At 33.5% G+C, this 14,012-nt stretch overlaps 1 protein-coding gene across 1 annotated transcript; it reads right to left on the bottom strand.

Moving 5' to 3' along the window:
- Positions 1-6,149: 6,149 nt before the first annotated feature.
- Positions 6,150-8,869, bottom strand: LOC133296082 (GEM-like protein 5). Its single transcript, XM_061495034.1, has 3 exons — positions 8,338-8,869; positions 6,706-6,980; positions 6,150-6,525 (listed from the first exon to the last, which is right to left on the bottom strand). Exons 1-3 carry the CDS (start codon positions 8,702-8,704, stop codon positions 6,316-6,318), a joined length of 852 nt encoding a protein of 283 aa, XP_061351018.1. The 5' UTR covers positions 8,705-8,869; the 3' UTR covers positions 6,150-6,315.
- Positions 8,870-14,012: the final 5,143 nt, after the last annotated feature.

Raw genomic sequence — 14,012 nt, 5'->3', positions numbered from 1 at the left:
TAATTCAATTCCATTACCAATAGCAACTGTAGCTCTATATTAAAATATTTTTTTTTAAAAGGGTAAACGTAAAACAACACTCCATTTTTTCATAAGCAATAAAATCAATAATTACAACCACAAAAGAAAAGTTGTTACTAAAATAAAGGGGGCGTGAATCTCACTCATGTTAGAAACACCCAATAAACAATTATGGGTCAGAAAAAACAAAGAATTTCACTTTTATAAGGTTAAAAAATATAAATCAATTTTTTTCGCCCAACGGACAATATAATTACCAATGCATATTCCAAGAATAGGTATCCGTAAAATCTTGAAGAACAACGAAACATCGTGCCTTGACACAGAATGGCTGGATTCCGGGTGGTGAGTGCGAATAAGAGAAAAAGGTTAGAAGAAAACCTCAATTGGAAAAGGATGAAAAGAAGAAGAAGAAATTAAGAAGAAAAAAATATGTTATCTAATCATACACGGAAAGCAGCTCCATATCTTCTTCTGTTACCACTATTACAATTTTAGCTAGGGTCAACTTACAATTTTAGCTAGGGCCCAATTATAATTACTTATATAATTATATACATGAAGGGAAGTTCTCACATTTGGGAATTAGATTTTTGACTATTCTTTATGTGCAATAACCCAAAACACAATAGTTCAATGAACCTTCATATTCCATAATTATAGTCTTGCTATTCATTTGATTTCATGATTGTTACTTTCAAGGGTTAAGTGTTTGTTCTTTTAAAGGACACAAATTGTGTCCTTTTAGTTTTTAACACTATGTCTTACCGGTAAGATAAGTTATAACATGAAAAATAGTTTTTTTTTCTCTCCACGTCAGCTGAAGCGACTGAGGAAATATAATTTTTTTTTCATATTATAACTATGTTTTACAGGTAAGATATAGTGTCAAAAACCAAAATGATACAACCTTGTGTCCTTTAAAAGGACAAACCCTTTTTCCTAGTTTTAAATGTGTTTATTTGGTTTAATTGGGTCCATATTTTGAAATACGTCAACTAATTGTTTTTGTGATTAAGTTTAGAAGTCTTTCTTTTTTAAAATAATAGGAGTAAGAATAAATAACATAACTGATTAGAATAAAGTAGAAAAAAAAATATATAGGATAAAAAATAAAAAAAAGGTAAAACACAAAAATAACCATACTATACATGTTCCTTATTATTTGTTTGCATTTAGATGGTTTGTGGTTACTTTGTATTGAGTATTTGATTTTTTATTTAGATGATGCCAAATTATATTTTTTACCTTAGTTAATTATAAGTAATTATATAATAAAAAAATTAAAAAAAAGTAGGTGCCAAGGCACCTGCTCTATTGGACGTGGCTACGCCACTGCTAAGGGTGTTATTTTGGCAGTATTTTATTTTATGAAAGTGTTTTATACTTTTATTTAGAATCAAATATTGTTTAATTAAGATTTTAAATTCATCTTGTAACTTTTTTTTTTTTTACCAATCTCGTCTTCTAACTTCACATTATATTTTTCATGCATCTCTTAATTTTACATCAAATTGTAATATTGTTTCATAACTTCTTTTTTGTTACAATTTCGTCTCAACCTCACATTTCAACTACACCCTATTTGTTATATCCTAATATTTTGGCAAATCTAAATATTAAAACTAAAATTCTCTAATTATGAAAAAAATGAGATTGAAATTAAAATATTGTGTTTTAATTCCAATCCAAAAAGACCCTAACCTTTTTTCAACTTATATTATTTCAATTTCATCTCGTGTTCCGCAATAGTTTTCAATATTACTTTTAATCTAAGTATGCTTATCTCATAAATGAATTGAACCTATAATAACTTAGATCTCCTCATATTTAGAAGAATAAGCTCATGATTATATGACAGCCTAGCTTGCTGAGTTTTGATTGTACAAGAGTATTCTGTAGTTATCTTTTGTTTTAACGGAAACCAAGCGTCTCTCCAAACACTCAAGAGTCTTAGCAACTGTTTGGTTCGTGAGAAATTTTTTTTAACTAGGAAAATGTAATTACAAGGAAAGACGATGGAAAGTAAGTTTGGTAGGAAATTTAAAAAAAATTGTTTGGTACCGCAAAATATTACTGAAAAAATTGGGTTAAATATCTTGATGTATGTTTGGTTGAAAATAAAATTTTGATGGGAAAAAGAATGGAAATTATGAAATTAACCTTTTTATAAAATAGATTGAATGTTACAACATATATTTTCGAGCCTATTTCTTGGACATGTGGAGTGAGGTCTCCATTAACTTGTATTGAGTCTCTCTTTGTCCTGTCTCCAGGCGGCAACTTTCATCGCACCGTGAGTGAGCTTGTGGTGTGAGTAAGATCAGTCATTTGCCACAACGACGATTGGAAATTAGTCCGCTGGTCTGCAGATATGCAGTTCTTGGAAGCTTAGGGTTTGTGGTTGATTTATGTTTCCGTGGCAGAAAGTGTACAATCTGTCTTTGTATTGTTGGGGTTATTTATTATTGTTATCAGAACATCGTTTGATGTTGCTATGGAGATAACTTCGCTGTCAACTTCATTTTTGTAGTCTTAGATTTCATGCTTCGATTCCGTGGGTTTTTTTTTGAACCAACTATTTCGCGTCTCTGTCTTGATTATGCAGTGTTATTGTAGGATCGTCCCATACCATCTCTTCAACACCCATATGCCTAGTCGGCTCCAGTCCCCCAATAGTTTTCACCAACTCACACAGTTTATGGAAAGACCTTTCGTCCATCCTTGTATTCTCAATACAAGCCCTGTCACTTACATGGACTATTCTATAGAAGTTGACTTCCCTAACCCTAGCCCTAGTAAAGAAATTCCAGGATACTCTCCTCCTTCTATTTCTCCTGATATCGTTAATAACAAAGCACAAATACTGAATAACAACAAAATCAATTGTTGCATACACTCCAGATGAGCAATAAGTACAACAACGACACTAACCTCCATTCCATTGTTCATTGCCACAATCTAACACGCAAAATAACAAAATAATTCACATGTCAATTTTATCATAAAGTGAAAAGTACCATTAACTTTGGACATAACATGGGGCTATATTTGAGATCATGCAGATATACTAGTGTGGAGCATAACACAACACTAAAAGGAATCATATCAGAAGCATTACAAAATGATAACAAAAAAGAAGAATATAGTTCTGTTTTTAATAACAATTGTAGAAAACAATCCACGAATTTTGGTTGTGGGCCAACAAAGGAACTTGTTTAGAATGACAAAACGATAACAGAATGACAAAATGATAACAGAATGACAAAACACACCTATATAATTGTCAATTAGTACCTTTGTACGTTTCACACTTGTTTACAATATGATTCAATTTGGTGCAGATTTTCATGCATAAACCTTCCCAAAGCCAAATGGATCACATAACATCTCCCCACAATGAAAGTTCAAACTAATTCATGACTGAAAAGACTTTTTTTACTAAGCTTAAACTTCAAACCGACTGGGACTTAACATTGCATTAAGCTATATTACCATTAATTACAAGTTGTTTAATTTTTTTTTTTCTATGACTTACTCCAAGTGCTGTGAACAATAACTTCCAGGGAGTACAACATGACTACACCTACACCATACGTAAGGCCTACATGCAGGCACACAATAGAGAACAAAGTGGTAACAGGTTCAGCAATGAAGCTTACAAATAGTTGCTCAATAAAACCACAGACCATCATCCACCACATTCATAAGGAGGTCAAAACTAAACTCACCTTACTTATTATTTTCCATCTGTTAACTAAAACTGACCTGTGTTCTTTTATAAATCCGTTTTGGATCACATTATGGTGACATGTGGTCCCTCAAGGATCTTTCACAAATCACATAAACAATTACAAAGCAGCACATTATTTCATGTCCATTCCTACTTTCATAATCAAATGCACAACCACAACAACACAACAGTGTGTGGCCACTGTTCAAAATTGTGTTTGCAAGAATGAACGAGTACTTAAAAACAGTGGATGACTCCAACGACTTTGTATAGTCTTACAGGAAAAGTGTGACCAAGACAGCCCAAAATAACAGGACCCTTAATATTTCACCCTTGTCTGTACCTCACCAAATCAGGCGGTCTTGAAACCACCAACTTCTCTGACGGGGTACGGGAGTCTTCTTCGACCAGCTACGCAAATAGAAGGTGGTACGAAATACAGGAAAATTATTTTAATATACAACGCTTTTCCTTCACCATGTAACAATATACACAAAGTGGAGACAAAAGGTCATTCCAAAACTGAGTTTCATTGCCATTACCTGACCTCCGATCATAACCATCTTGGTTTCATCAGTCATACTTGGGTTTGGGTGGTAGACGGATGAGATCTTTACTTCGACTGTGGCTGTCGCAATGAGTTATGTCTTCTGCAACCCTCAAATCGCATATGATATTTGTCAGACAGCTATATGGTTTTGGGGTAGTCCATGAATATCAATTGCTAACGCGCGGTTAAGAAGAGGGGTAAATTTGTCACTATTTTTATCCTTTTTTTCCATTTATCCGGTTTTCACACAAATACTACGTTGGGAGAGGATTGCTTTATTACAATTTTTACATGCATTTCTCAATTGCTAGGCAACGGTCATTGATGGGCAAAACTCATGACATACTTCTACCAAACATGGAGAAATGACAATCCCACATGCCTGGAAAAATATTGACAACTCCTGAACCAACATATTCCCGTCATGAAAAACTGAATTCCATTGGCAAGGGTTTAAATTGTTGAGATATTCAAGTATGATGAGTCCCACATTGGTTGGTAATGAGCTAAGTGAAGAGTATATAAGTGAAAAGACCCATGAACCCAATGCCTTAAGGTTTTGGATTGAGACGTGGTGTCAGATCCACTTGCTACGGTTGGTGTAGCCTTAGCTCATTGGTGGTGGCTCCCCGCCACGGGATTCCCCTGGACCCGCTTGACATTGGAGTTTGAGGGAACGAATTTCCCAACAGTGGTATCAGAGCCGGATTGGGCTCGAGCTAGCCTAGTGATTGGCTAGGAGGCGGGTTGAGTACTTTGCGCTTCGGGTACTCGGTTGAGGGGGAGCATACCAATGGTGGGTTTCACACTTGAGGGGGAGATTGTTGAGATATTCAAGTGTGATGAATCCCACATTGGTTGGTAATGAGCTAAGTGAAGAGTATATAAGTGAAAAGACCCATGAACCCAATGCCTTAAGGTTTTGGGTTGAGACGTGATGTCAGATCCACTTGCTACGGTTGGTGTAGCCTTAGCTCATTGGTGGTGGCTCCCCGCCACGAGATTCCCCTGGACCCGCTTGACATTGGAGTTTGAGGGAACGAATTTCCCAACAGTACAAATAAAACTTTTCTTTTCTATTCTTTTCTTGCTCTTTTTCTTTTTCTCTTGATCTCTTGATCTATTGATCTATATTTCATACAAACTATCAAAGGCTATTTATAAGCTATAAAACTGACCAACATAACTCCACACATAACACCCTCATTACTTTATAACTGACATAACTGACTCATTAATATTCTAACTGTCATAACTGACTCATTAATATTCTAACTGACATAACTGACTCATTAATATTCTAACGGACATTTAAAATTTATCCCAACATAAATCTCATTGGCAGCACCTTGAAATTAGGACTGCGCCATTTACTTTTGTTTTTTCATAGGTGCAAGCAAATATGATGTCCACGCAATAAGGGAGATTCTAGATGTAACTTTGGTAGAAAGGGATAAATTTGACAAAATTTGTGTTTGGGTAAATTTAATGAAAAATCACAATGTTGAGCATGAAAGCCTTCAAAAAGTGTGCTATAAATGCAGTCTTTTACGGTCATTTGAAAGATGAATGCTATGAGTCGGAGCTTAGCCTAAGTGACTTGATTAGAATGTGGCTCAGAAACATGGTTAAAACCTGAGAAGGAAGCTGCTATGAAATATGAGAAACTCGTCCCAGTTCCATATACTATACTAATTAATTCATTTTGATACATATAACCTGTTTTGAAATCATTTTATGTCAGTGTATTGCAAGAAAAAATTAACTTCCCAATATGAGGCGTATTTAACTAAAAAAATGCAAGAACACATTTTAATTCTGTAGTTATGAAATTTATCACACCCTTCAAAATTTTGATAATCAAGTATTGATACAATGCATAAACCACGAAGACTAAGATTATACCGTTTAAACAAAAATATACAACATAATACTCCAAAAACTGTAAAATAAAACAATCACAAACACTGACAGAAAGGGGAACAAAAAATCCAGCACCAGAACTCATTGCTCAAGTATTAGATGATGGTACAGCTATTCCTGGCACCACAAAATGTGAGATCCCTTCTTGGAGGTTCTTAATTGCTTTGTCATAATTAACAAAACCCATGAACCAAAAATCAAGCCCATCAACTGTGATAATCTGGATATACCTTTCTGATGAATTCTCCCTCATGATCACTGGGTTGATTGCTCCAATCTTCGCCAAAGGCACCATTACCTGTTACACAACACAATTACGAAGTCATTTCATAGACCAAATGACACATTCATTTTATTTATACCCACTTCAACCATTATTTAGGTAACTCATGACCTCTCTGATAATTCATTTAGTACATAATCTATAGCAACATTCTACTCTGCCCCTCTTGGATGGGATTTTCACAATAACAAATACCTTGTAATAGCTCCACGTCTCCTGGCCAGAGGGTGCGGTGAAACACAATGGGCGATCACTGCAAAATGCTACATGAATATTAGACAGGTAAAGGGTTCCTGCAACAGGTCCTGTTGTTGTTGAAAGGTAACAAGCAAAGGTCTTCTTCAGCTTCTCGTTTGGATAGGTTGTGAATATTTGTTTGTACAGGGACTCAAATCCACCCTCTGATATAGCTTTGACTGTCAGATTCATCTTCCCCAGTGCAGCTGAAGATACTGATGGGCCTGTTCTAACTGCACATTAACAACAGTAACAACATAAAAAATGGAAGATTTAGCTACCCTTCTAAGGCCTAGATAGTTTCAACCATTATAAAAAAGGAAGGTCTATAATATGTAACTTTATCTCACATATGCAACATGAATCACGATATTGAGATATGGTGAAGGACAAATATCTCCTCAACGGTGCTTCTCCAATAATCAAATTTTCGATCTTGGGGTTCAAACAACCACTTTTAACTATTGTGACCTGCAGTGGAGCAAGGGAGCGGCAGAAGGGATGATCACCCCCCTTCCTCAATGGTGCTTCTCCAATAATCTAACTTTCGACCTTGGGGTTCAAACAACCACTTTTTAACCACCGCAATTGGCACCTATCAGTTGTGGAGCAATGGAGGGGCTAGGAGGGGGTGATCCCCCCTCCCCCCATATTCATCAAACCTTTGTCTTGAACTACATTCAAACTTAAAAGAACAATTTTGTAACATAACTTTTCCCCCTTTCATCCTTATCATACCTCATGTACGAAAAAAAAAAACTTAAAAGTTCTTCAAATTTGGCTATGTATAAACCCACTATTGTGTTGTCCTACCTAGGAAGTTATTTGAATTTTGAATTTCTCGTCCACTCTCATAAAATTTTCTGATTCCGCCATTGACACCTATTGAGTTTCTTTTAGCAATTTTCAATTATGTCATACACCAACTCTCTCAAATATCTAAGATCCGAAAATGATTTTATTATATATCTAACAAATTTATATTATATTTCACACACTACCCATGAAAGGACCTGATTTGAAGTGTGTTATGGACCTGACAAAGACCCAAATAGAGCTAAAAGCTAAGAGGGAATTAAGGAAATATTCCTTAATTATACTAATCCTACTACGGCAGCAATGAATCAAAAAGTGGACTCCAGTACTCGTAAGAAGCCCAAAAGTCCATTCCTGTCAGGTAACCCATCTATAAATAAGGGGTTAAGCCAATAAAGTAAACAGACTCTAAACCCTCTCTCTTAGCTTGTCAATGTGCACACACCCCACCCTTTGGCTATGCCGTTTATATTATAATACACAGTGATTCGCTAATTTCTAGGGTACCTCCCTGTAGGCACCTGAGAGTGGACAAATAGATTCAATGTGAACATACCAATCTCTTATTTAACATCTCGATCTATGAGATCATAACAAAGTGTAAACAAGGCACAGTTACTGAAATTCAACTTTATTAGAAAAGGGATGACATATATATAACTCTAGATCACATGGAAGCTCTCGAATCATATACACACGGGAATAATTTTATTATATCTGTAACAAATTTATATTGTATATAAGAAATTAGGATAAAAAAGAAAAGAAACTCACGATTGTGCCAGATGTTGTTGGCGGTGGCTTCAGCCTTTTTACTCCAGGAATCGAACATGTGGAGGATTGATTCCATAGGACTGTTGCTTGGCTTATCAACGGGGCTGGTTTGAACATAGGGATAAACCGGATGGTGGTAATAATGAACCTGAGGTTGTTCTTGATCACTACCACCACTTCTTAAAGCTGCTTTTTTGTTGTCTGGGTGACTACTTGGTACAGCAGGTGCCCCCATAATATGAGTTCCCCAATTCTCAGTTTCTTGATTGGGTGGGAGAGATGATGATGAAGATGGTGCAAATGGGTTTGTATCTGAGGGGTATTGTGGTGATTGGTTTTTGTCGTTGTTGTTGTTGTTGGTGTTCATCTTGTTTGCAAGTACAACAGAAAAGAAATAGAACTGATCAGAAAAGAGGGTCTGGTCTTGTCTTGGCTGAAATTGCTAGAAATCGTTGGATTTTTAAGGGAAGCGTATTGCTACGCGCTTAAGACGACATTCAGAACACCGTTCAAGAAAATCCCATCAACTATAGTTTGCTTAACCGCGTACCTGAAATTTTTTATATTTATATATATATATAACATGGTGACGTAAATGGCGGAGATTTGATTTTTTTTTTTTATTAGTCGGTTACTTCAATTCAAGTTGGATACGACATAGCTTTTTTTTAGTACACACAAAGTTTAAGAGAAGTTAGAAAGACCCTCCAATCTCTCTATATTTTTTTGGAAAGATTATATATTACTCGTTAATAAAATTTTCATATTGATCAGTGAGATTGGAATTCATACTTTTATAAAATATGGACTAAATTCTTAATCAACTGGTCTACGTTTATCAGCTGCGTCACAACTTTTAATACAATAACATATCACTAATTAAGTTAAAACAAAATGAGTTAAATACTCTTTTATTGTTAATAGTTTAAACTTGCTTGCAATATTAAATATGTATTTTTCTCTCATTTATCACTTAACTTATTGAAAAAAAAAACAGATTTTCTATCATGATTATTTTATTTATTTTTATTAGGGATTGCACATTGGAGAATGGTATATTTATAAATTTTTGTTTACAAACTACGTTATGTCTGACCGGTCATACTTCAGTAAAGAGTATATGACCGGTCATATTTAATGTAATTTGTAAAAAAAAAATTGTAAACAAATCATTCTCCTTACATATTAATATAGCCCAAATGTATCCGGGTAGGCATATCCTCGGCAGTCGGCACTCTTAAAAATGGAAGTCGTTTTACTTTGTGTGTGTGCTCGAGATACATTTAGGGTCTGTTTGGTATGCGAGATTTTTGGAGATTCTCGGGAAACTGAGTTTTTCTAAATTTTTAATTTTCAGATATTATCGTAAACTGAATGTAAAAATCATATTTCTGAAAATTAAGATTCCCGAATAAAAAAAAATTTCTCCTCTACCAAACCAAACGCACTAAAATGTATTTCATTTTGTACTAAAAAAAATGTATATTCTTCTTTTATACTAATAATTTAATGCATCCTCTAATGAATTGGCTGGCTTCTTGTGAGCAAAAGCATTCATAGCATTTGTTACGATCTTTTCCAAGTTAGGTGACTTGTGATGAAATGCGAAATGTCATACAATTCCTAACCACAAAATTCCAAGTATATGGTTAAAGTAAAGGCTATGTTAAATAAAAGACTAAATTACGTTAATATCCATTCTGTATGAAATATCTATAAGTCTCAGATTAGATGATTATAAGTTTATTTATATCTTAGTATAATATTAGGTACACAATTTTTATAATCATAACTAGGTACATTGCAAAAATAAATTTTTTTTTTTTTTAAATTCAAGTGACCTCATTTTGGTTGGATTTTCTCCCAAAAGTATTTCTTTTAAGAAGTGAAGGAAAAGCAGAAACGCAAGTTGCAACAATCCAAATAAACAATAGCAATATATATATATATATATATATATATATATATATATATATAGGCTTATCGTTTCTCAAGCTGCTTGAGATAATCTTATCTTCGGCTACTAAATCATAACCGTACAAATATGGATCAATGATGATAAAGAAAGAGAGAGAAAAAGGAAATCATAACCATTCAAAGGTGAATCAATTAATATAAGGAAATAAATAAATAAAACGACATAGTTTTGGAGTTAGGGGTGTTAACGGGCCGAGCCGAGCTTTGGTCTTAAAAGGCTAAGCCTGTGTTTAAATGTGTCGGCCTTACCAAGCTTGTTACCTGTTACAGATATAATTATCAGCCTATGGCCTGCCTTATTTACAAAAAATAAAAGCCTGATTTAGCCTGTTAGAAAAAAATAAGACAACAAAAATTTATCCAAACAGAATATACAATCAACAATACTAGTAATTCCATAAATATTCATAAATTCAATGTATATCCAAACAACATAATATAGAACAAAATCATTCAAAAAGTTTGTTTAACTAATAAAACAGGGGTGAAATGGATTGAGAGGAGAGAGAGAGAGCTATTACAAATAGTATAAAAAATATAAATAAAAATAAAATTAATATACTAGCCGAGCCTGAGAGGCTCCAAGGCCGAGCTTTTGAATTGGAGCATAAGGCCTTTTTACTAAACGAGCTTTTATACAAGTTCAAGCATGGTTCCAACAACCAATATTAGGCATGTAAGCTCAGGCCTTCACGAGCCGAGCCAAAGGCCCCTGCCTCGTTTATCACCCCTATTTAGAGTAGCCGAAGATAAATTTATCCCAAGCTGCTTGAGAAATGTTTTTCCATATATATATATATATATATATATATATATATATATATATATATATATATATATATATATATATATATATATATATCAATGGGGTTTGCATTTCTGCGGCGGTTGTACGTGCAGCAATCAAATACTTGTTATATATATACTTGAAAGTATTAAATGTGAGAAATTATAACCATACAAAGTATAAAAGCATTAAATGTGAGGAGTCATAATCATACACCTTTCGTTGTTGTACGTAAAGCGGCTGCAGAAATGATTTTACCTATATATATATATATATATATATAGGCTTATTGTTTTTCAAGTCACTTGAGAGATAGGCTTATCATTTTTCAAGTCACTTGAAATAACTTTATCTCCAGCCATTAAATCATAACTATACAAAGTGATGAATCAATGGTGATAAAGGAAGAGAGAAAAGGGGAATCATAACCATTCAAAGATGAATCAATTAATACAACGAAATAAATAAATAAAACGACGTAATTTTGGGATGGACGAAGATACATATATCTCAAATGATTTGAGAAACATTTTCTCTCTCTATATATATATATAGGAATAATATTTTCTATTATTTGTTTTATTTTACTAATAATAATAATAACAAATAAAATACCTTTGTAGTATTTAATATTTAAATAATAAATTATTTAATATTAGAATAAACGATAATTAAGAAAAAAAGAAAATAAATAAATAAACTTTTATAATGGCAAATGGATATAATAATAAAATAAATAAATAATCTTTCAAGTTCTATATATATTAGTGAATTACAATCTGAATGATAATGAGATTCTGGTGAACAGTGACGTAAGAAATAATTGATATCACATGTGGAAAAAGAGAGAGTTAATGGTAGAACCTTCCTTAAGATTCGTTTATCACTTGAACCAACTTCGAAGGTACCAAAATCAACTTCAACACCTAATATAAATAATAAAATGAAAATCTGCATATAAATAAAAATAACAGGATACCAAAAAAAAAAAAATAACAGAATCACACCTAGCTTTCCCCAATCTCTTCTATATGCTATGAATTAAACTGTCAAGAATCCTTTCTTAATATATTGCCAATCAATTCTTTCTAAGTTAATTAGGACTCAATTCCTTGTTACCCTAAATCTGTGTGATCTTGAAAGAACTCTAGTTCCCTGATTCTTTTCCAAGAAAACATGCATTAAGATCAAGAATTTAAAGATTGCACAATTACCCTATATCTATCCCTAGATCACAAGGATTGTGATAAATTTACCAAGTCAGGGTTCATGCACCAACATCCTTATTTTCATACAATTCTCCTAAATCAATCTATAAGGAGCAAACTCATAGAAAGCATTAAAGACAGATAAATTTATTCAATTATAAAAAGAAAAGAATTCAAGAACAATTTAATCCATAAACATAAAGATTCAACTGGGTTCCATCTACCCCTAACTACAAAAAGGTTTAGCCTAGCATATTGTATTCAAAAACAATAGTAAAGAAAAGAGAACCTCAAGCCTCCATTGGTGTGATGTTGATTTGGTTCCTCAGTGCTCCAAGCTCTGCAATAGGATTCCTCCCTCAAGTTTCTGTGTAATTCTCTGGATTGGTGAATTGGTCAATTTCTCTGACCCTCAGCTCCATATTTATAACCATTGAAGCCATATCTTTTAATTCTTCATCCAATCTCCCCATGAATCTCTATCAATTAATAAATCAAGATTGATTTGTTTCCACTTTCATCAAAAATATTACAAATCTGTATCCATTGGCAAATCTAATCAAATCTTGGGCTGATTAGTTAGTGTTTTGGCGCTCAAGCACGCTACTGGGCGCTTGAGCGTCCTCTTGAGCATCAATTTAGGGATTCTGCCTGCCCACACGCGCTCGAGCGTTCACTTGTGCGCTCGAGCGTGCTCCTCGATAGTAAATTCATGTAATCTTGGGCGCTTGAGCGTGCTAATGGGCGCTTGAGCGTCCTGGATTGCTCAATTAAGCTGTTTTCCCTGTCTAGATGCGCTCGAGCATCCATTCTGTGCGCTTGAGCGTGCTATTCTGGTCCTTGTCTTGTAGTATTTTGGCTTTATTTGGTTCATATCAAGTTGCAACTCTTTGTCATGATTTCTTCATCAATTCTTAGCACCAATAAATGTCGTTTTACCTTCAAAATGCCAAGAATATCAAGATGTTAGCTCAAATTCCTACCTTATGATTTATATGTTATAAAACATTGAATTCCATGTAATCTACTACATAATTCTTGTATAATTTAGCCTAAAAACATGGTAAACCAAAGGTTTATCAGCGACTTGTTGCACAACCTTCCATCCTATGCTGAACGCAATTAGAGTACTTATTCTTTTGTGCATTCTGTAAGAAGGAATAAGATGACTCCTAAATGTGCTGAATACTTTTATATATCAAGAAAGACTTCACAATATACACAAGGGGAGAATAGAATGTGGGACATTGCTGGAGATACATTTAAAGATGTTGGAATTCTTGAAGTTTATACTCTTTCACTTGATGAGCCACAAATGGAGTCAAATGTTATTCTAGATGAAAATGCTCCATGAAGGTAATATGCAATCTCCATATTTTATGTTTTTCTATGGATATGCTATTACTTTTGCTTTATATTAATATAATAGTATTATGGAAATGATTTATTTTTTGGGTTAAATTAATGGATATTATTAATTTAGTTTTATTTTTTTGTTAAATTATTAAATATTAAATAAAATATACATTATACAAATTAAAATTATTATTGTTAGTATATGGGTGTCCTAGAGACAATCTTTTGATTAGATTAGGACATATGTGGACCTTTTATATTGTCGCAAATAAATAAAAAGCACTTTTTATCCTGTTTCATATTTTTTCTCAATATTATAGTTAATATTTTATATGAGTAATTGGATG

This window comes from Gastrolobium bilobum, unplaced genomic scaffold (assembly GCF_033153095.1).
Source record: "Gastrolobium bilobum isolate Gb01-03AN ecotype WA unplaced genomic scaffold, APGP_CSIRO_Gbil_v1 utg2637, whole genome shotgun sequence".
In the NCBI taxonomy this organism is placed as follows: domain Eukaryota; kingdom Viridiplantae; phylum Streptophyta; class Magnoliopsida; order Fabales; family Fabaceae; genus Gastrolobium; species Gastrolobium bilobum.
Note: the sequence above shows the minus strand (reverse complement) of the source record. Positions and strands in the feature narration are given on the sequence as shown.